The sequence below is a fragment of the Salvelinus namaycush genome, chromosome 29 (genome assembly GCF_016432855.1).
Source record: "Salvelinus namaycush isolate Seneca chromosome 29, SaNama_1.0, whole genome shotgun sequence".
NCBI classification, from domain to species: domain Eukaryota; kingdom Metazoa; phylum Chordata; class Actinopteri; order Salmoniformes; family Salmonidae; genus Salvelinus; species Salvelinus namaycush.
Genome location: NC_052335.1, coordinates 26715461 through 26735688, shown reverse-complemented (window position 1 = coordinate 26735688; position 20228 = coordinate 26715461). Strand labels below are relative to the sequence as shown.

The 20228-nt window shown below is 43.3% G+C and overlaps 1 protein-coding gene across 1 annotated transcript in view; it reads right to left on the bottom strand.

Annotated features, from left to right (window-relative positions):
* LOC120024228 (collagen alpha-1(XII) chain-like) overlaps positions 1–20228 on the bottom strand; it is a 91996-nt gene that overhangs the window by 18379 nt on the left and 53389 nt on the right. The window contains exons 31-48 of the mRNA XM_038968423.1: positions 12866–13005; positions 12542–12671; positions 11026–11168; positions 9654–9783; positions 8438–8580; positions 7620–7749; positions 6871–6990; positions 6384–6530; positions 6086–6206; positions 4735–4880; positions 4571–4645; positions 3420–3559; positions 3115–3238; positions 2664–2807; positions 2054–2218; positions 1881–1919; positions 1558–1696; positions 54–196 (exon numbers count right to left, since the gene is read on the bottom strand). Coding sequence (XP_038824351.1) covers positions 54–196; positions 1558–1696; positions 1881–1919; positions 2054–2218; positions 2664–2807; positions 3115–3238; positions 3420–3559; positions 4571–4645; positions 4735–4880; positions 6086–6206; positions 6384–6530; positions 6871–6990; positions 7620–7749; positions 8438–8580; positions 9654–9783; positions 11026–11168; positions 12542–12671; positions 12866–13005 — 2319 coding nt within the window. The remainder of the gene's footprint in view (positions 1–53; positions 197–1557; positions 1697–1880; positions 1920–2053; positions 2219–2663; positions 2808–3114; positions 3239–3419; positions 3560–4570; positions 4646–4734; positions 4881–6085; positions 6207–6383; positions 6531–6870; positions 6991–7619; positions 7750–8437; positions 8581–9653; positions 9784–11025; positions 11169–12541; positions 12672–12865; positions 13006–20228) is intronic.

The following is a 20228-nucleotide window of genomic DNA, read 5'->3' as shown; positions in this document are numbered from 1 at the left end:
TCAAATCCACAACCGCAACCATTCAGCACAAGTCAGAGGCTAGAACGCCTTACGATCGATGGTGACCCCGACTTCAGGCTTGTCGTCCTTGGTGGACACCTGCCAGATGTCGAAGGCCTCAGTGGGTGTGTCCGGGAGAAGACGGAACATCATGATGATGGTATAGGAGTGAGGTAGTCCGTCAGGGTGGATCTCTCTGTTCAAACCCCCACGCAACACCAACAATTAGACTGACCATTCAAAAACTACAAAATCAACTCACCATCAATATTCAGTATATATGTGATGGGATGTATAGACATTATGGACAGTATATGGATATCTGAAGAATACGTGGATAGAATAGCATATGTACAGAAATAGTTCAATAGGATTTCACTAGAATACAGTACAGTATATACATATGAAATGGGTAAAACAGTATTACCATATGTTTATGTAGCACTGTGATGGATGAATTTGTTCCTTTGAGTAAAAAACAGAGGTAAAACTATGTGGAATGTTAAGCTGACCGGGGATATTTGATAGGCCTACTGTGCAGCTGATAAAGCGTTTAGAGATGTATGATGTAGGAGATAGACAGTGGAGTTGGATGTCTCTGAGCTACGTGGGCTGAGTGAAATCAACAGTATGCCAGAACTTCAGATAGAACAATATGCCAGAACTTCAGATCACTGCTTAACACTTAACAGGATGTCGTAAATCTATTGACCTAGTTTAGAGGGGAATGGGGTCTAACAGTCTGTCTGAACATAGTTGGGCAAGACGTGTCATGTTAGCGGCCTGGGCTATATCCAAGTGCCAAACAGACGTTTATACAGTTTTTACATGATGGAAAGGACCCACAAAAAAGTAACGTTCGAAAACATAGAATTTCTTAATGGTTGCCTCCCTGCATTGACCTCCATCTCCTCAGTCTTCCTCCACTTGAGCGTAGACAAGCTTTCAGTCTGAGAATATCATTAGAATCTGAACAAACAGTATTAGGGTTGCGAAATTACAGCAACTTTCCCCAAATTCCTTGGTTTTACAGTTTTTACAGTGGAGTTGGAAAAAAAGTATTGATGTTTTTATTCTGCAGATCAAATGCTTCTCTAGGTGCTGCTTTCCTTCAAAGGTCAATCAAGCCATGACAAGGTCAGCCACAGCATATGGAATGATTAGGGAACATATTAACAAATCGTGCTCAGCTAAGTATGGTTTTGAGCTAATGTTTTCCAGCATGTTTCCCTGAGGGCATTTTAATGACATGTAATTCACTAGAGATCCACAGCAAGTGCTGGCAGGTTTTGTGCTGCAACTCAATTATCCCTTAATAGCTCAGAAAAGCAGCGCAGACATACAACCACAAGATGTAGAATTGACCAATCCAAGCCAGAGACGATGGTAGAGTTGCAAAATTTGGTCAACTTTCACAAAATGCCTAGGTTATCCAGAAATTCTGGTTGGATTATTATTCCCTGCTGATTCCGGGAATTCTCAAACCTTGAATAACTGGGAATTTTGGGGGGAAATACCAGAATTTTCTAATCCAAGACAATGGTATCTCAGACTCACGTGGTGGGCTGGGTCAGGAAGGAGTTCTTATGGAGTCTATAGGCTGTGTGGCTGTTGAAGGAACCAGGTTCCATAGACACTCCCTTGATATAGCCATAGGTCTTCTCTGTCAGGTTGAATGCCTCCAGCATCCTGAAGCCTAGAACACAAGGTAAATAAGTCTTATTAAGATCTTGGAGGTTCTAGGAAGTTCTAGGACGTTCTAAGAAATTCTAAGAAGTTCTAGAAATTCCTCATATACAATAATGAGGAAATAATGCATGCTGTTTCTGCAGTTGGTTCTAATTTGGGATGCACATAATTAATCATCTGAGCATACGTACCAGGTGATGTGAATCCATTTAGGTAGATCAGGGGACAAGCTGTGAAGATAATATCAAAGATTAGCAACAGTTTAATTTGTTTCTAGATTTTATTTTCATGGGAGATAAAGTATTTAGCAGTTAGCGATTAATTTTAGTGTTATCCAAAATAAAAAAGACCCCAAAAAGCTCACATGATGTTGCGGTTTCGCAAATGAAGGTCACAAGGTTGTCTTGGATAGTTGCAAAGGCATCGAAGTCGTCCACAACGAAGATGTGCCTGTCGCTTGGCTTGCTCCCAATGTTCTGCAGCTCAGCATAATCCACATCGGCAACACCAACCACAAACACACTGTAACCTGGAGGAGGAACATGTTCACACTTAAGCAATAAGGCCCGAGCAGGTGTGTTATATATATGGCCAATATACCACGGCTAAGGGCTGGTCTTATGCGCGACGCAACGCGGAGTGCCTGGACACAGCCCTTAGCCATGGTATATTGGCCATATACCTCAAAGCCCCAAGGTGCCTTATTGCTATTATAAACTGGTTACCAACATAATTAGAGCAGTAAAAATGTATGTTTTGTCATACCAGTGGTATACGACCTGATATACCATGGCTGATATACCATGGAACCACCCAATTTATAAACTAACATAGCCAACTATGTGTATTGGTGATTCTAATAAGTTACAGATTGTAGATACTTCAATGACAACATAAACAACACAAACAACACACTCGTTGTGATTGACGGTTTGACTGGAAGATTCCTGTTCAACAAACTCAGTAACCCTTACCAGCATGCTGCAGTGCGGCAGCGGTTTTCTTCACCTCATCCTGAGAACGACCGTCTGTGACAGCTACCACAACCTTGGGGACATTCCTCCTCATTCCATTTTCAGACGTAAATACCTTCTCCTTGACATGCTTCAGAGCAACACCTGATCAAGAGCAAAGAAAGGTCAATGAAAATGTCAATTTAATTAGTGTGATATCGGATAACTTTGAATAGACAACAATGTCTATTTAGTGGATGGATCTATAAAGAATAAGCATGTTTGGCCTGAATGCCAGTCTGTTTGTGCCATAATGCCAACTCCTTGTCACTCATTATCATGCCAGTGACAGTAATGGATTTGGTAAGAGCAGACACAGATCTGGGACCAGGCTCATGGAACGTGTTGGTGTCATTGTAACGTTTACAACCTGAGACTAGTTGGTGGGTGCTGGGTTTGGGAAGAGGCTCACCGGTCTTAGTGTTTCCTCCTCTGTACTGAATGAGCTGTAGAGCAGCGAGACCGCTGCCCTTGTCCGAGTAAGAGTTCAGCCTGAACTCTGTCTTTGCTTCGTCGCTGTACTGAACGAACGACACCTGTTTCCAAAGTAAACAGACATGAGCATTACGAGGAGTTGTAGTATGATGTCATAGCGTACCTGGTATTCTATGTGGTATGTTATGCTAAAACTAACAGCTATCACCAAGTTGACTAACAATTATAGTCTTAAAAGCATATTGTAACACGATTTATACCTCTATTTACAGCACTACACACCTGCATTCCTGTCGATCCGATGACGTCGAAGGCTCCAATCATGCTGAAGACGAACTGCACCACTTTCCGGAAGTTCTCTTCCCCGATACTCCACGAGCCGTCGATAAGGAACACCACATCTGCCTTGGCACCTTTGCACACTGATGCAGAATAAAAACAACTCAATGAACTGCACTACATAGATTCCATGGCAGGCCGCAGACTCTGAGCTGCCTGGAACACCAGGCATCAGAAAGAGAGTGGGCAACCTCGAAAATAAAAACGTCTGCAGGAATCTCAAAAACAAAACCATCGAGGAAAACAATGACATAATGAAGTTGTACATAGCAATTATTGGTTTAATTGATCATACTTTCCTGAAAAAAACGATCAAAACAAGAAACATTTGGTCACCATGAGGGCTGGAAATGAACTGCTCTTTAATGGCTTTCTCGCTTAGTACAAAAAAAGTAGTTGGCAAAACAAAAGATAATGTCTGCCTGATGTGGTAGAGCACATTTCTTTTATCTCTCGCAATCCCCTTCCTCCAAGTCTGAGTCCATAAACAAGTTTTACACAATATCTTATCAAACAAACAGCTTCTTTGGACACCTAGGTTATTCATTAGTCAATGGGTGTGTTCCATTGAAAAACCCTGGGGGTCTGTGTGGACCATGTGGCAGCCATTAGTTTAATAACTGGCACTAACACTAACTCTGATCTAGAGGAAGTCTGCAGGTCTCTGCTTCTGCCAAATAATGAGATGTTGAGTGTTTTGCATATTCTCTAAACTTGCCTTTTTATTACTTTCACCTAATGGCACTAAAAACACACACAAATAAAACCATTCTGATGGCACTAAATACACACACAAATAAAACCATTCTGATGGCACTAAAAACACACACAAATAAAACCATTCGGATGTCTTTTAAGCTGACAGCTGGTTTGAAGCTCAAATATTCCATAGCATTGGTGGATGCAGTGCTGTGTGTTTCTGTGTGGTTCTGTATGGTTCTGTGTGGCTCTGTATGGTTCTGTGTGGTTCTGTATGGTTCTGTGTGGTTCAGTGTGGTTATGATTGGTTCTGTTGGGTTATGATTGGTTCTGTCTGGTTCTGTGTGGTTCTGTGGCTTTATGGATGTGGTGGATATGGTGCCATTTCTGCTTACCTGCCCATGCAGGGGGGATGGTAGGAGGTGGTGGAGGAGTGGGGGGTTGTGTTGGCGCTTCAGTAGGCTTGACCACTTTGACAAAGAGACAACAATAAGTAAAAATAGACAAGAATTCACAAAACAACACTTAAAGTAACATTTTGAAGACTTTAGATACTCACGGGTTCTCTCCTTGGTGCTGACTCCGGGGCCCTCCAAGTTGGGGGTCTGAACGAACACGGTGGCGCTGTAGAGAGCGTCCGGGGAGAGACCCTCGAAGCAGTACTGGCTCTGAGCTGCAGTGATGGTGATCTCCTGCTGACCTTTACTGGAGGCTAGACAGAGACAGCACAAAGAGAAATATGAGACATGTAGAAATATGTTGAGAAGAGAAACATGTTGACATGTGTTGACTGCCGAGGCTGCTGCCTGAAACGTTGCTCCTCATAAAATTCATAGGTCTTCTCTGAGTACGCAAACCAGAGTTAATGCCATTCAGCTGGGGTTATTTGACAGTTCTGCGGTTAAACAATAATGTCAAAATACATGTAATATCTGTGTTATCACTCTACACATGTAATTCAATATGAATTGTTTTGGGGGAAATGCAGACATATTTTGAGAATGTTTTTTGGGGGGTCAAATGAACCATGAGACCAAGACAATGGCCTTATAAAGTAGAATTATCCCCCCATTCACCTCTCCTAGGCTGACTCCTTTCTGCTTAAGGCTCCCATAGTCATTGCTTAGTCATTTTTGGTCAGAGACGTTTGCCATGATCCTCGCTCCTCCACCACTGTTTGCATTCCTCTTCAGACAAACCATTGCCTCTGTCTATGTCTGATGCATCTTTAAAAGGTTGCTAGCTTCTCAAAACTTGGGGACTGTTTACCTTCGGGGAGTGCTTTCTGCAGCAGCTGTCTTTCTCACACAAGCAAAGACGGCTTTAGTTTGGAAATGTGTCATGGGTAATGACTATCATGTCAATATTTAAATCCTTGCGATACTGCTTCCTATTTTTAACAGTTTATACCCCGGTTCTATGTGTGAATATGAAACAGATTGATTCAAAGGCAGACAGTAATTAAAAGGATGTCATCTTTTCAGTCAGAGATACAATTAAAATTTGGTGGACGTATGCTTTCAGAAAACGCCACATCATGCATTCTCCTTCGAGGGATAAACACAGGGGAGGGCTAAGGATAAACAGTCGTGTGAATGTCTAGACTCAATCTCAACACGCAGCACAGTGCCATTTCAATGTTCTGAACACAGAAGAGGGTGTGGCTCTGATCCGTGGAGGATCTATAGCATCTCTGACTAGTGACTGACTAATACATCATGTGTTGATGTCCCTTCAACATTCTCCTTGTGGCTTCAGATTTTTTACATAAAAGGAAGCATATACTCAATTGGAATGCAGCAATTTTTCAGGGTAGAAAAAGTGTCTCATCTATCCAAGCTTAAAGGTGAAATCTGCTATTAATGTTTGGATGAAACAGGAATTCAGGATTATGGCTTTAAGATTGAGACTTACGGTCCAGAGGGTTGAGCTTGATCCTGTAGGAAGTGGCAGCCCTGTGAGGACTCCACTTGATGCAGAACTTGTCGAAGCCAACGTTGTAGTTCTCGATGTTGGTGACGTTCAGGTAGACTGTGGAGCAGAACACAAGAAGAAGAGATCAGACTGACTTCAAGACTGAGGCTACAGTGGACCCTGGTCAAAAGTAATGCACTATGTAGGGAATAGGGTGCTATTTGGGACTAAGCATGTCTTCAGGTTAGCATTGATGTTCAAGCAAGGTGATATTTCTGTTATTCAAACACATACGTGTTGTTCCCTGTCCTTCAAGGGCCCCGCTCATGCCAGCCCCATACTGGGCAAACACTTTGACATCGTAGGTGGTGCCAGGGAGCAGGTTCTGGAGGGTGTATGAGGTCACGTCACCCACAAATACGTCCAAGCTCTTACTCTGATCTTCTTCTGCAGGCAAAACACAACGCAAACTCTACGTTACAACAGCAACACTACAACACAAACTCGTACGGAGAGGAGAGGAGCGGTCTGATCTAAACCTGAAATCATCTCATTTGAAATGTAAAGGTGTGATTTCATGAAAATTATTCTGCATCATTACTTGTTCATTGTTGTTAATAAACTTTGGCTTTGTACTAGAAAGTGTGGTTGGTTGATATGGACAATGAAATATAAAACCCTGCATGACAAAGCATGATATTGAGAAGTCTTGTAACTCAGGGTGTTATGGGTCCCTTCTCATGACTGCACAGGCGTGGCCCAGAGTCTGACGTCATCTCACCCGCAGGCGTGTAGACCAGCTTGTATCCGAGCACTGGAGACGGCGAGGGGTCCCAGGCCACACGGAAGCGGGTGTACCACTCGTCTGAGACGCGCAGGCTCAAGGGCTCCAGCAGGCCGACTATAACAGAGGCAGAGCACCAGCAGAGAGAGCAGACACATGTCAACATTCAATCAGTCACGGCAATTACGGCCAACAACAAGTGAGGCCATGACCCCATTTCCAGAATAGCTAGCCCCCAATGCAGTAAGTCACCACACTACCACAGCATATCCTGGGCTCCAAGTCTACAGCAGCCACTGTTGTTTTTCCTCCTCCTCAGTTTATGAAGACTATTATGAGTAATACATGTGTTTAGACTGGATAGATTTTTTTCATAGTCTTGCTGAGGGAGCTGAACTGGGTAGTGGGTAGGTTGGTTTGCGTGGGTGGTGACAACCCATTGGAGCGAGGCCCATCCACAGTGGTGCTTCTTTTAAAGCCAAGAAATAAAGTTTCTATTGTTTGTGTATCTCGGGGCAATTGTTCACCAGTCGTTGAGCTTTCCCAGTTGCCTCTACTGTTAATCTTCCCAACTCTTCAAAAAGATTTTTTGGGGAATCGGTATGGTATGGCTCTTGTAAGTATTTTCCAGTTCTCACTCCCAGCTCAGTTCATCAGGCTTGGAAATTCTGTCCCTCTAGCTAGACCGTCAGGTGTACAGTATACTAGACTGAACACTTCCTGAACACTTTTCCTAACTGCGTTACCTGTGCGTCCGGGCCCGATCAGAGATGGCCCTGCTCCATCAGCATAGATGGCTTCAACAGTTATGCTGTAGGGAGTGTCAGGAAGCAGGTTCTGCAGGATGGCATTGTTTCTGTTGCCAGGAACAACCGTCTGTGAGGAAAGGTACCACAGAGAACTTAGTCAGTTCATTAAAAAAGGAACATAATTATGGAATTACTTTTGGAAGCTATGCACTAATTCTAGGCTTGCAGCAGAGAGCAAAAAGAAGGCAATTAATGAAAGTTCCCTGTCCTCATGGAACACTGGAGGGTTAGCTCTCCTGACCTTTCTCGTTTAGAAGCATTTGTTATGTCACTCAATGGTTGGCTTACTAGGGAATAATTATGCAGTGCTGCTGTGCTGCCCTAAAGTGCTCCAGCTCTGTGTTTAAAGTCATTAATAATCCAACGTAATGTAACGTAATGTGTGATAATGTTGATCTAACTGAGCCTTTAATTCGTCTTACTAATCAGCAGTTATTTGCTGGAGTTAACCAAACAGGCGCTGAAGTAAGACTTTGTAGGCCTACAGTGCTTTGGCAGTTGTAACATGTTGAACAGTAAGTTCATGCGAGTGTGAAGGAGTGTATTTGATTTGCAACTCAGACAAATATAAAAAGAGACATGTTTAGGTCATGAACTCACTCGTCCCTCGAGTAAACCTTTAAGTTCCCTGCTACGTGAAAGTCTGTCGAGAGAGACTCTGTATGTGTACCAAATGGCACCCTATTCCTTATATAGTGCACTACTTTAGGCCAGAGCCCTATGGGTGCCATATGGTATCCAACCTATGAACTCACAAACTCAGTGATGGGGTCTCCAGTGGTGGGGGCGTAGGCGATCTTGTATTGCTGCACTGGGCCCTCCGCGTGGTCCCAAACGATGGTCAGAGTGTTGGTGGTGGCATCAAACACCCGCAGGTTCCTAGGTCCAACACGGGGCACTGCAACAGCAACAGCAAAAATACTGGGTTACACTCAAACACATGTACCTAGCAACGCTGCACACCACATGATCCTCAAAATGTTAAACAGCTGCACCATTGAGAGCATCTTGTCTGGCTGCCTCACCGCTTGGTATGACAACTGCTTGGCATCTGACCGCAAGGTGCTACAGAGGGTAGTTTGTACGGCCCAGTACATCACTGGGGACGAGCTCCCTGCCACCCAGGACCTCTATACCAGGCGGTGTCAGAGGAATGCCCAAAATTGTCATTGTCAGACTCCAGCCACCCAAGTCATAGACTTTTCTCTCTGCTACCGCAAGGCAAGAGATACCGATGCACCAAGTCTGGAACCAACAGGACCCTGAACAGCTTCTACCCCCAAGCCATAAGACTTCTAAATATTTAGTTAAATAGCTAACCAAATAACTACCCAAACTATCTGCCCTGACCCTTTTTTGACTCAGCACATACGCGGTTGCTACTGTTTATAATGTTGCCTAATATAATGTTGCCTAATCACTTTACTTCTAGTTACTGTATATGTACATATCTACCACAATTACCTCGTACCCCTGCATATCGACTAGGTACTGGTACCCTGTGTATATAGCCAAGTTATCGTTACTCATTGTGTATTTACTATTACTTTTGTTATTACGTGTTTCTATTATTTCTAAAAAACAAAATCTCTCTGCATTGTTGGGAAGGGTCCGTAAGTAAGCATTTCACTGTTAGTCCACACCTGTTGTTTACAAAGCATGTGACATATAACATTGGATTTGATTTGACCTAGTGTGTGTGTGTGTGTGTGTGTGTGTGTGTGTGTGTGTGTGTGTGTGTGTGTGTGTGTGTGTGTGTGTGTGTGTGTGTGTGTGTGTGTGTGTGTGTGTGTGTGTGTGTGTGTGTGTGTGTGTGTGTGTGTGTGTGTGTGTACTTGAATGTAGACTATAGTATAAGCAAATATGTGTAGAAGCATTAGTAACAATCATGAGTCGAGAGTATCAATGTAAACAAGAGTCGCATGAGTCAGTAGTATCAATGTAAACAACAAAGTTGGATTCAGGTCTCACATGTTTTGCCGTCTCCCTTCACTGGTGAGCCCTCCCCATCGGCATACAGAGCCAGGACACTGATCGAGTACGGCGTGTCGGGAATGAGCGAGTCCAGGAACGCGTTGTTGATGTTTCCCGGGACCAGGACCTTTGGAGAGGTCATAAGACATAGATCACAATGATGGTTTCCCAGAGAGGAAGATTGTTTTGCATCCCAAATGGAAACCTATTCCCTATTTAGAGCACTACGTTAGTATAGAGCGTCATTTGGGATGCATCATGGAAGAAGGATTCTTATTCAAATGACCTTTTTCATGCATTACATACTGCTCTGGCACTGCTAACGTACATAATGAGCTCACTGTTAATCCATGCTAGAGTCTTCTTGGAGGGAGCCTAGTGCCAAAGGTTAACATGAAGTACTAACAAAGCCCTGAAGAGGTTTAAAACGCTAAACAAATACATGAATTTAGCTAAGAAGTGATTGATAAACAAATGAGTGTTATGAAGCATCCATCGTCTGGTAAATGCAAAGACGTAACCAACACCACGAGACCGGTGCTCTGTCATTGGACAGGCCTCAACGTGTACTGTATCTATCTCACCCCTGTTTCTAACAACAGTGGGGCCCAGTCTCATCATATCACCAGGGTCACCACTGTCACTAAGCAGCACATTATCTATTAACTTGTCTGGGGGACGGCCATTACATCATGCTAAATACCTTCATCTAAAGCTTATCTGAGGATTTAACTGAAAATCTCATAGTTGAAAGAGTGATGGACAAGACATGCAGGTAGCTGAGGTATATAATAAAGTATATTTCCTGTGAAAAGCACTCATAAGGCTGTCCTCCTTACAAAATGGAGCCTGATTGAGAATAGACAGGAGGTTAGCTGAGCTAGCGAACGCTTTGGTAAAAAAAAATCTGTCTCTTAGCATGAGGCATTTTTAAGGCCTACTGCTGCATCAAAGAACATTCCAATAAAAACAGCCTCATTATCGTCCAACCAAGGCCAAAACATCAAACGTTACAATTTTCATCTATGTCTATCGCAGATGTGCATGTGCACATTTTCCAAACTGCTAGTGGTACAGTAAAAGCTGTTTGTAGGCCAATTAGCTCTATCTTTCTCCTGTAATCCAAGATATGTGTATCGCATCGGTGCATAAAATCAATGCTGATAGACAGAGAATTAAAAGCCAAAAAGTCTGGATTTCCCCATTAGCCTAATGAACACCAACCTCATTGCTAAGGGAATGCCATCTGTGGAGCTTCTAAACAGACTTCCTAACAAACTCTTCGAGTGAGGGTTTTCGATATCTTCATCAAAAGTAGGGCACTACATAGGGAATAGGGTGCTATTTGGGATGCATGTAGAGAACTTACTGTCTCGGCGGGTCTGTCTCCAGACAGAGGTGCGTAGACGATGCGGTACTGCTGCACCTGGCCAGAGGCGGGCTCCCAGCGCACGTTCAGGCTGTTGGTAGTGGGGTTGTAGATCTGGATGTTCTTAGGAGGGGTTCGTGGAACTGGGGGTCAAAAAGGGTCAGAGAAAGTCAAGAGAGGGGAGGGCAATTATATATACAACCTCAAAAACACAAAACAACAACTCTGATTTTACTCTACAAACAACAACTCTGATTTGACTTTACAATGCCTTACTTAGAAGAGTACTAAGTGAAGATACCACAAGAAAATGTGAGAATTAATAGACTGCTATGTTTCAAACAGGATGTAGCTCAGTAAAAAAAGGGGGGAGGGAAGTAGTCTCTAGTAACCAAGTGATTTTATAGTGTCTATGTGAAGAGAATGTACAGAGAAGTTGCACCGTTTGGGTTTATGCAAAAGCCTCTTAACTTCACTTTTAAACTAAAACAGATGTGCATATTCCTCTGGCATTCAGCACGTTAGCCCATTAAAGATTAGATGCAGTACGTAGACTCAGACCCAGCCACCTTATTCATAAGTAAAAACATTCCAAATAGAACCTGTTTATCCAACAGCGAGGTTCATTCTACAGTATATGAAACACATGCATATGGTGTGTTTAGGAAGACTAGTCTGTCAAACATAGAGTATCTTCCCATTTGTACGGACATCAGAGCGCATCAAATATGAGTCAACGATCATAAATCTGTGTCTCTGTCTCAAGACTGACAAGGACTTAGCGAGTATAAATAGAATGCTTGACTCCCATTGAACATTTTCGTCTTAGCCATGCACAAGCCCCTGTGGAAGCCCCTGTGGAATCATTATGCACCATATGTTCTGTAATACTGATATGCTCCGCTGGAATCACAGCATTCCAATTCACTTCACTGGGATGGATTTCTGCTGACTGCACATGGCAAACCATTTGAGCAGAAACAACATCGATGCACACAGCAGGGTATTAAAAAGAACAGACACAGGCAGGGCAACATATTATTATTATTATTGTTATTATTCTTGTTATTGTTATTATTATTCTTGTTATTATTCTTGTTATTAGTGTTATTGTTTTGTTATTATTGTTATTGTTATTATTCTTGTTATTATTAGTGGTATTATTGTTGTTGTTATTATTATTGTTATGGTGAGATAAACTACACCTTTGTTCCATCTAAACGTTATGGGGGAGGGGGGTTGTGCAAATGCTATCTGGTTCAGAGATTTCAATACAACATTTTCTATTTCCACTCAGTTTTGTTAAATGTTGACCTCACCAACAATGTTTCCCTATGAGGGTATCTATTATTCTGAGACCTATCTACCGGTATCTTGATATCTGAGTTCAAACTTTGGAAAAACCAAACAGGCTCCAAATTTGAAGTGCCACTGAATCAAACCAACTGAAAAGAGCACGTCTTTATCCCGATGAAAACAAAATGGATGATTGGAATTTTGTCAGTTGATAACTTACGCGTCTTTCCAGTCTCTGACTGGCGCAGGCCCTCTCCCTCGGGGTAGACGGGGACCACGGTGACAGTGTACAGCGTGTCTGAGAGAAGGTTCCTTAGGATGGTGTTGGTGGTGCCACCAGACACTTGCTCCTGTTCACAGAGAGGTGTTTGACTTGCATTATCAGTGTTTATACCATAGATGCTATAGCATCCATATTAGGAAGTCGTCAGATTTTAGGTATATAAATTCCTAATATGGATGCCGTAGTCGACTCAAATCTGATTGGTCAAGAGATACCCTGTGCAGCATCAGAAGTTAAGGCATGGATAGTTGGTGGTCTTACCATGTCCTCGGCTCCGCCAGAGGCAGGGACGTAGAAGAGGCGGTACTGACGCACGTTGCCCTCCGCTGGCTCCCAGCGCACCTTGAGGGAGCTAGTAGAGGGGTCGGTGACCTGCAGGTTCTTCACCCCACCCAACGCCTCTGACAAGACACAAAACAACAAGTTTAGCATCAAATCACTTATTCTATTTTGTAACTCTTTTTTTTCTTCTTCACTGTACTCATTGTCCCTGTATTGTCTGTTTTTTTTCAGTCATGACGTACTTGTCTTTCCATTTTCAGAATTTCTCTTCCCTTCAATATCGCCGTACATAGGCACCAATGTCACCTTGTACTCTGTGTCTGGCACAAGGTTCCTCAGAACGGTGTTGGTTGACATCCCAGAAACCATAGTCTGTGAAAAGGTGTCATCAGATTAGCAAAAATGTTAAGTAAAACCACCCTAATAAAGAGGTAGCTTAATCAAGTATTCAACCTACATGTTTATAATGTTCAAAGTGATCAGTTATGTGAGTCTTCAAATATCGCTTCTATACCGTATGAGACAAAGTGTTGTTTTTGTACCTTAAGTTCAGGTCCTCCTGCTAGCGGGGCGTAGATGACAGTGTACTGGCGCACGTCCCCCTCCGCTGGCTCCCAGCGTACCCTCAGGGAGTTTGTTGTGGGGTCAGTCACCTGCAGGTTCTTCACTCCACCCAGAGGCTCTGAGGAAGAAGAAGATACACATCAACATCATTCCAAGTAAATGTCAACGCTAATGTTCTTAAGCCGTTACTGAGTCAAATCTATTCTGATATGGAATCACACAACTGTAATATGGGATATGGAAGCTTGTAGCTGTCAAAAAGCTGTCATTTCAAAATGAAACATTTTGACAGGTATATGCTTCCATAGTGCTTCCATAGTGTTAGAGTATGAGGTTCATGAGCTAAAGTAAGTACTGAAATGCTTCACTCACTTGTCTTTCCCATCTCAGACTGCAGTATGCCCTCCACGTCTGGGTAGACTGGGACAACAGACACGTTGTATTGGGTATCAGACTCCAGGTTACGCAGGATAAGGTTGGTGGTGCCCCCTGAGACTTGTTCCTGTTCAGGGCAAAGTGAAGATCAATGTTAGCACTGTATGACAATTACACAACTTGATTATAATGTAAACATGACTGGGTTGACAGTAAAAGGGATGGAGAGATGAATAGGATACATACCATTTGCTCCCTCCCATCTGGCTGGGCCACGTAGAAGACCTTGTAGTTGCGCACGTTACCGACAGCTGGGTCCCAGCGAACAGACAGACTGTTGATGGTGGGGTCGATGACCTTCATGTTCTTCACTCCACCCAAAGGATCTGAGGCAGAGGATACAATGTTATAGCATCACACTTACTGTATTGTACGAGCTGCCAATACCTAAGTACCAGACACATTTTGTTTTTAAGAAGAAAATATATATGTTTTTATCGTCACATACACCGGATAGGTGCAATGAAATGTGTTGTTTTACAGGGTCAACCATAGTAGTAAGGCCCCCCATGCGCTAATTAGGGATAAGTGCCTTGCTCAAGGGCACATTGACCAATTTTTCACCTTGTCGGCTCAGGTATTCGAACAAGCAATCATTTGGTTACTCTAACCACTAGGCTACCTGCCACCCTTATCATTTAATTTCACCCTGTCATTTCAACTCATTTAATTTCACCCTGTCATTTCAACCCACTTGTCTTTCCATTCTGAGACCTAGAGAGACCCTCCATCTCATGGTAGACAGGCACCACTGTCACAGTGTATTCCGTATCTGGATTGAGTTCCTTCAGAACAGTGGTGGTCGTTGTTCCAGACACCTGGTCCTGTTCAAGAAAGAAGAAGATAGAATATCAGTCAGAATCAGAAAGCCATGTTGACTAGCTTTAGGGGAATACACCAGCAGAAAGCCATGTTGACTAGCTTCAGGGGAATACACCAGCAGTAAGCCATGTCGACTAGCTTCAGGGGAATACACCAGCAGAAAGCCATGTTGACTAGCTTCAGGGGAATACACCAGCAGAAAGCCATGTTGACTAGCTTCAGGGGAATACACCAGCAGAAAGCCATGTTGACTAGCTTCAGGGTAATACACCAGCAGAAAGCCATGTTGACTAGCTTCAGGGTAATACACCAGCAGAAAGCCATGTTGACTAGCTTCAGGGGAATACACCAGCAGAAAGCCATGTTGACTAGCTTCAGGGGAATACACCAGCAGAAAGCCATGTTGACTAGCTTCAGGGTAATACACCAGCAGTAAGCCATGTTGACTAGCTTCAGGGGAATACACCAGCAGAAAGCCATGTTGACTAGCTTCAGGGGAATACACCAGCAGAAAGCCATGTTGACTAGCTTCAGGGGAATACACCAGCAGTAAGCCATGTCGACTAGCTTCAGGGGAAACCACCAGCAGTAAGCCATGTTGACTAGCTTCAGAGGAATACACCAGCAGTAAGCCATGTTGACTAGCTTCAGGGGAATACACCAGCAGAAAGCCATGTTGACTAGCTTCAGGGGAATACACCAGCAGAAAGTCATGTTGACTAGCTTCAGGGGAAACCACCAGCAGAAAGCCATGTTGACTAGCTTCAGAGGAATACACCAGCAGTAAGCCATGTTGACTAGCTTCAGGGGAATACACCAGCAGAAAGCCATGTTGACTAGCTTCAGGGGAATACACCAGCAGAAAGCCATGTTGACTAGCTTCAGGGTAATACACCAGCAGAAAGTCATGTTGACTAGCTTCAGGGGAATACACCAGCAGAAAGCCATGTTGACTAGCTTCATGGGAATACACCAGTCGAGGCTTGTGTCACTTTAAATCAAAGGATGGCTTCATTGTAATGGATTTCACCCTCCACAAGCCTCTACTGGAGTAGGCCATTCTCAGAAAATTAGGAGGGGTGTTATGTTGGTGAGACTACCAGGACATACCACTTCCTGCTCTCCGCCTGCAGTTGGGATGTAGACAATGATGTACTCGCGCACTTTCCCCTCAGCTGCATCCCAGCGCACTTTCAGGGTGCTGGTGGTGGGTTCAATGACCTGCAGGTTCTTCACGAAGCCCAGGGGCTCTGAGCACCAAGAGAAAACAGAGTAGCTTAGCACTTTGATTTGAAAACCATGATGTAGATTGTATGTCTGCAGATGAGCTAATATATTCATCTCTTTCACTGTACAATTTTCCAACTGTCCCATTATCTGGTTTTAATGTCCATTCTAGAATGCCCTTCTGATTGGCTAGAAGGGCATTTTAGATTGGACATTAAAACCAGATAACGGAACAGTTGGGAAAGATATCGGGACAGTTGGAAAAGATATCGGGACACCTTGTAATCATGATGCAAAATGCACCTACATATGCAGACTGTGCTTGCTACAAAGTTACAGAAAGATATTGTATTCAACAAAGCTGTGGTATAAGTCATCGTTACTCACTTGTTGTTCCATCCTTGGCCTGGGTCTGCCCATCCCCCTCGGGGTACACTGGCAGAACAGTGACTGTGTACTGTGTGTTAGGTGAGAGGCTCTTCAGAATTGTGGTGGTTGTGCTCTCTGAGACTTGCTCCTACAAAGTAGAACGAGATGGTGTCTCACCAAAAGAAGCTCCAACAGACATACAGGAACACTATGGCTGCCTCCCAAAAGACACCCTATTCCTCACATAGAGCACTACTTCTGACCTCAGCTGGTTAAAAGTAGTGCACTATATAAGGAATAGGGTGCCATTTTGGATGCAGATGGTATTTCATACACCAGATCCACAAGATAAGGCCCATGTACCACAGTTGTTCTATGGTCTGTAAAACTACATGAACTACAGCTTCTACTGGTCCAGTTCATCTCCCTTCTGTGGAGTTTATTTTGATGTGAGGTTTGATTGAGAGTGAGAGCTATGGCATACACCACACGGAACAGGCCAATTCTACACAGATAAACCAAACAGTGCCTTAGAGGATTTTGTTCCACATAAGCGGCCAAACCAAAAAGTCAATTGCATTATAATTGTGATCACAGAGCTGTTTCACAGTCTGTTAGCTCCCACCCGGCCTAAACTCCATCGCCACTAGGCTACAACGTCACGGCGGCATGACCACTTTGCTGCTGCCTCTCATCATGCTTAGCACAGCAGGCTAACCGCCAACGCTAAGTCCTTAACGTTAACTCCTCAACGCTAACTTCTCATTTCGGGCTGACGAAATCCCCACTCCACAAAGTATGGCGGTGAAATGAGACAGGATTCTTTCTTCCCACAGGATTAGAAGCCAATGTGTTAGGCTGGCACAAATGTGACATCACGTGTCACTGTTGAGTAATAGGCCTATGGAGAGGCAGTGTGGTTAACAGTATAGTAGAATACTCACAATGATCTCAAGGCCTCCTGCGACGGGAGTGTAGATGACTTTATAGCCCTGCACGTTGCCGTCGGCTGCGTCCCAGCTGGCGGTGAGGGTGGTGTGGGTAGGGTTGGTGACCTGCAGATTGGTCACTCCACCCAAAGGCACTGGGGAAAAAATGTAATAACTTTAAGTGTGGTACTATGATTATGTGATTATTGGGAAAATCAAGTAAACCATTATTTTATGTTTCTCAGTTTATATTTCCAATGTTCACAAATCCCTTTTCAAGATTGCATACGCTACCACTTCATTTTACATTGCTACTCACACGTCTTTCCATTCTCAGCCTGACGTTTCCCCTCTCTGACGGGGTAGATAGGTAGCACTGATATTGTGTAAGGTGTGTCAGGCTTGAGGTTCCTCAGAACGATGGTGGTGGTGCTTCCAGGTACTTGCTCCTGTTTACAAAAAGGTGAAAAATGATTTGAATTAGATGACTGATTACAGATTAAATGCTTTATCAAAGTGTATTAGCTTAAGGCTATTTATGAGTATGAAAGAGACTTACCATTTCCTCTGGTGTTCCTCCAGCCACAGGAACGAAGAAGATCTTGTACTGTCGCACGGCTCCGTCCGCTGGGTCCCAGTCCACCTTCAGAGAGGTCATGGTGGGTTCAGTCACCTTCAGGTTCTTCACTCCACCCAACGGTCCTGGTGAGGAAAACAACAAAATATAGAAAACCTGTTCTATGTCCAATGTAACTCTATTATCTTATTATAATCATCTTACATTGAAAACTCACAGTTTACAGAAGGTTATTGCTACCCCAATTTTTTTTTTAAATGGTCGGACAAATAAAATGTGTTTGTGGCAGCAATGAGCTTCCACACTTCCATACCGTACAGATTAAGTTATCTTAAAAGGAAAATACAAAAAGTGAATACAAATACACATTATACAGCAGGTACTGCTGAAATTTAGGGAATGTATGCTTGGTCTGGGATCTGAGGTGTACTGCATATTGGAATGATTGATTGGATGTCATCCAGTCTTACTTGTCTTTCCATTCTCAGACTGCCTCCTGCCCTCTGTCTCTGCGAAGACAGGCACCAGTGAGACAGTGTAAAGGGTGTCTGGCAGGAGGCCTCTCAAGACAGTGCTGGTGGCAGTGGCAGCCACAGTTTCCTAAAGATTACACAAACACAACCAAAATATTAACCTCTGCCCACTCCAAACACACCCACAATTAACTTTATGGCACGCAATGTGGAAACCACACTTTCTACACTGTCAGCTACAGCAGAATCCTACCATTGCCTCAGCAGCTCCACCGGCAGCAGGTACATAGAAGACTTTGTACTCTTTGACTTTCCCTTCGACTGGCTCCCAGCGCACGTTCAGGGTGGTCATGGTGGGGTTGATCACCTGCAGGTTCTTCACTCCACCAAGAGGCCCTGAGGTAGAAGACACATTAACATCATTCCAAGTACATGGCGTCAATATCCTCAAGCTGTTACTGAGTCGAATTGATTCAATATGAATGCATATACTGTAGCTATTTTCCAAATTGAATTATGACAGCTATATTAAAGCTGTACCAAACAAGACTTAAATATGGGGCTGTCACTTTTCACTGATTGAACTTAGTATCGCATGGAATTACAATCCACTAATGAAGAGCTATCCTCACTATTGATGATTCTCTGAAATGATCAATTTCTCCGTCCCTCATCCCAATGTCAGACTTTCTTACTTGTCTTTCCGTTCTCAGACATTTTCTTGCCGTCTCCCATGTCGTAGACAGGCACCACTGAAACGGTGTAGATGGTGTCGGGTATGAGGCCCTTCAAGACTGTGTTGGTCCCAGCCACAGTCTCCTTACATTACACATACACAATACAATTATTAACGCCTGCCCACTCCCAACTTAACAATAACTAATGTTATATAAATCATAAAATATGACAAGCAACTATATTCAGTCAAACAGGAGTGTATAAGGATTATGAGTGCATAGGTACTCATACCCTTGAAAGTAACCACACTTTCGACAGTGTCAATTACCAGTCCTACCATGCTCTCAGCTCCACCGGCAGCAGATACATAGATGACTTTGTACTCTTTGACTTTCCCCTCGGCCGCCTCCCATTTCACATTCAACGTGACCATGGTGGGGTTGGTCACCTGCAGGCTCTTCACTCCACCAAGAGACTCTGGACACACCAACCAGGGATTTAATAATATAACTTCATACTGATTGATAGTACTTATTAAGTACTATCTCAAAGTACTTAATAAATTACTATATTATCTTATGTTAACTTCTGTTATCTTATGGAGTTTGTATGAAGTTCAAATCCAGCAGTAAAGAGTTATCTTCTCCATTGATGTAACTAATGTCTTTTAAGAAGGCCATTACTCAGTCCCTGAAACTTTATACTGATTGAACTTAGCATTGCAAGGAGTCTGTATGAAATTTAAATACAGACTCAATGGAGAGGTATCCTCTGCATTGGTGGTTATTTATGGATTTATGGATTTCCTCCATAAATCAGCTTCTAAGAAGGCCATTACTCAGTCCCTGAAAAGATCACTGTTTAAGTGATCTTTAGAAGATCTTTAACGATCTTTAGACTGAGATTGCAGACAGTCTTACTTGTCTTTCCGTTTTCAGACTGTTTCTGTCCATCTCCCACTTCGTAGACCGGCACCAGTGAGACAGTGTAGAGGGTGTCTGGAAGGAGGCCTTTCAGAACAGTGGTGGTGGTAGTGGCAGCTACAGTCTCCTTTACATTACACAAAGACATCACACATATAAACGTCTGCCTACTACCAACTCTGTTTGACTGAAGATAGTTGTTTGTCATATTTGTGATTCATAAAACAAACAACTTCAAACAATACATGAATATGCTATTTCTCATTTAATTTTGAGATGTGAACTTGGAATATTTTTTTACACAGTCAGCCAACAGCAAGCTGAGAGACTTCCTGCCAGTCCTAC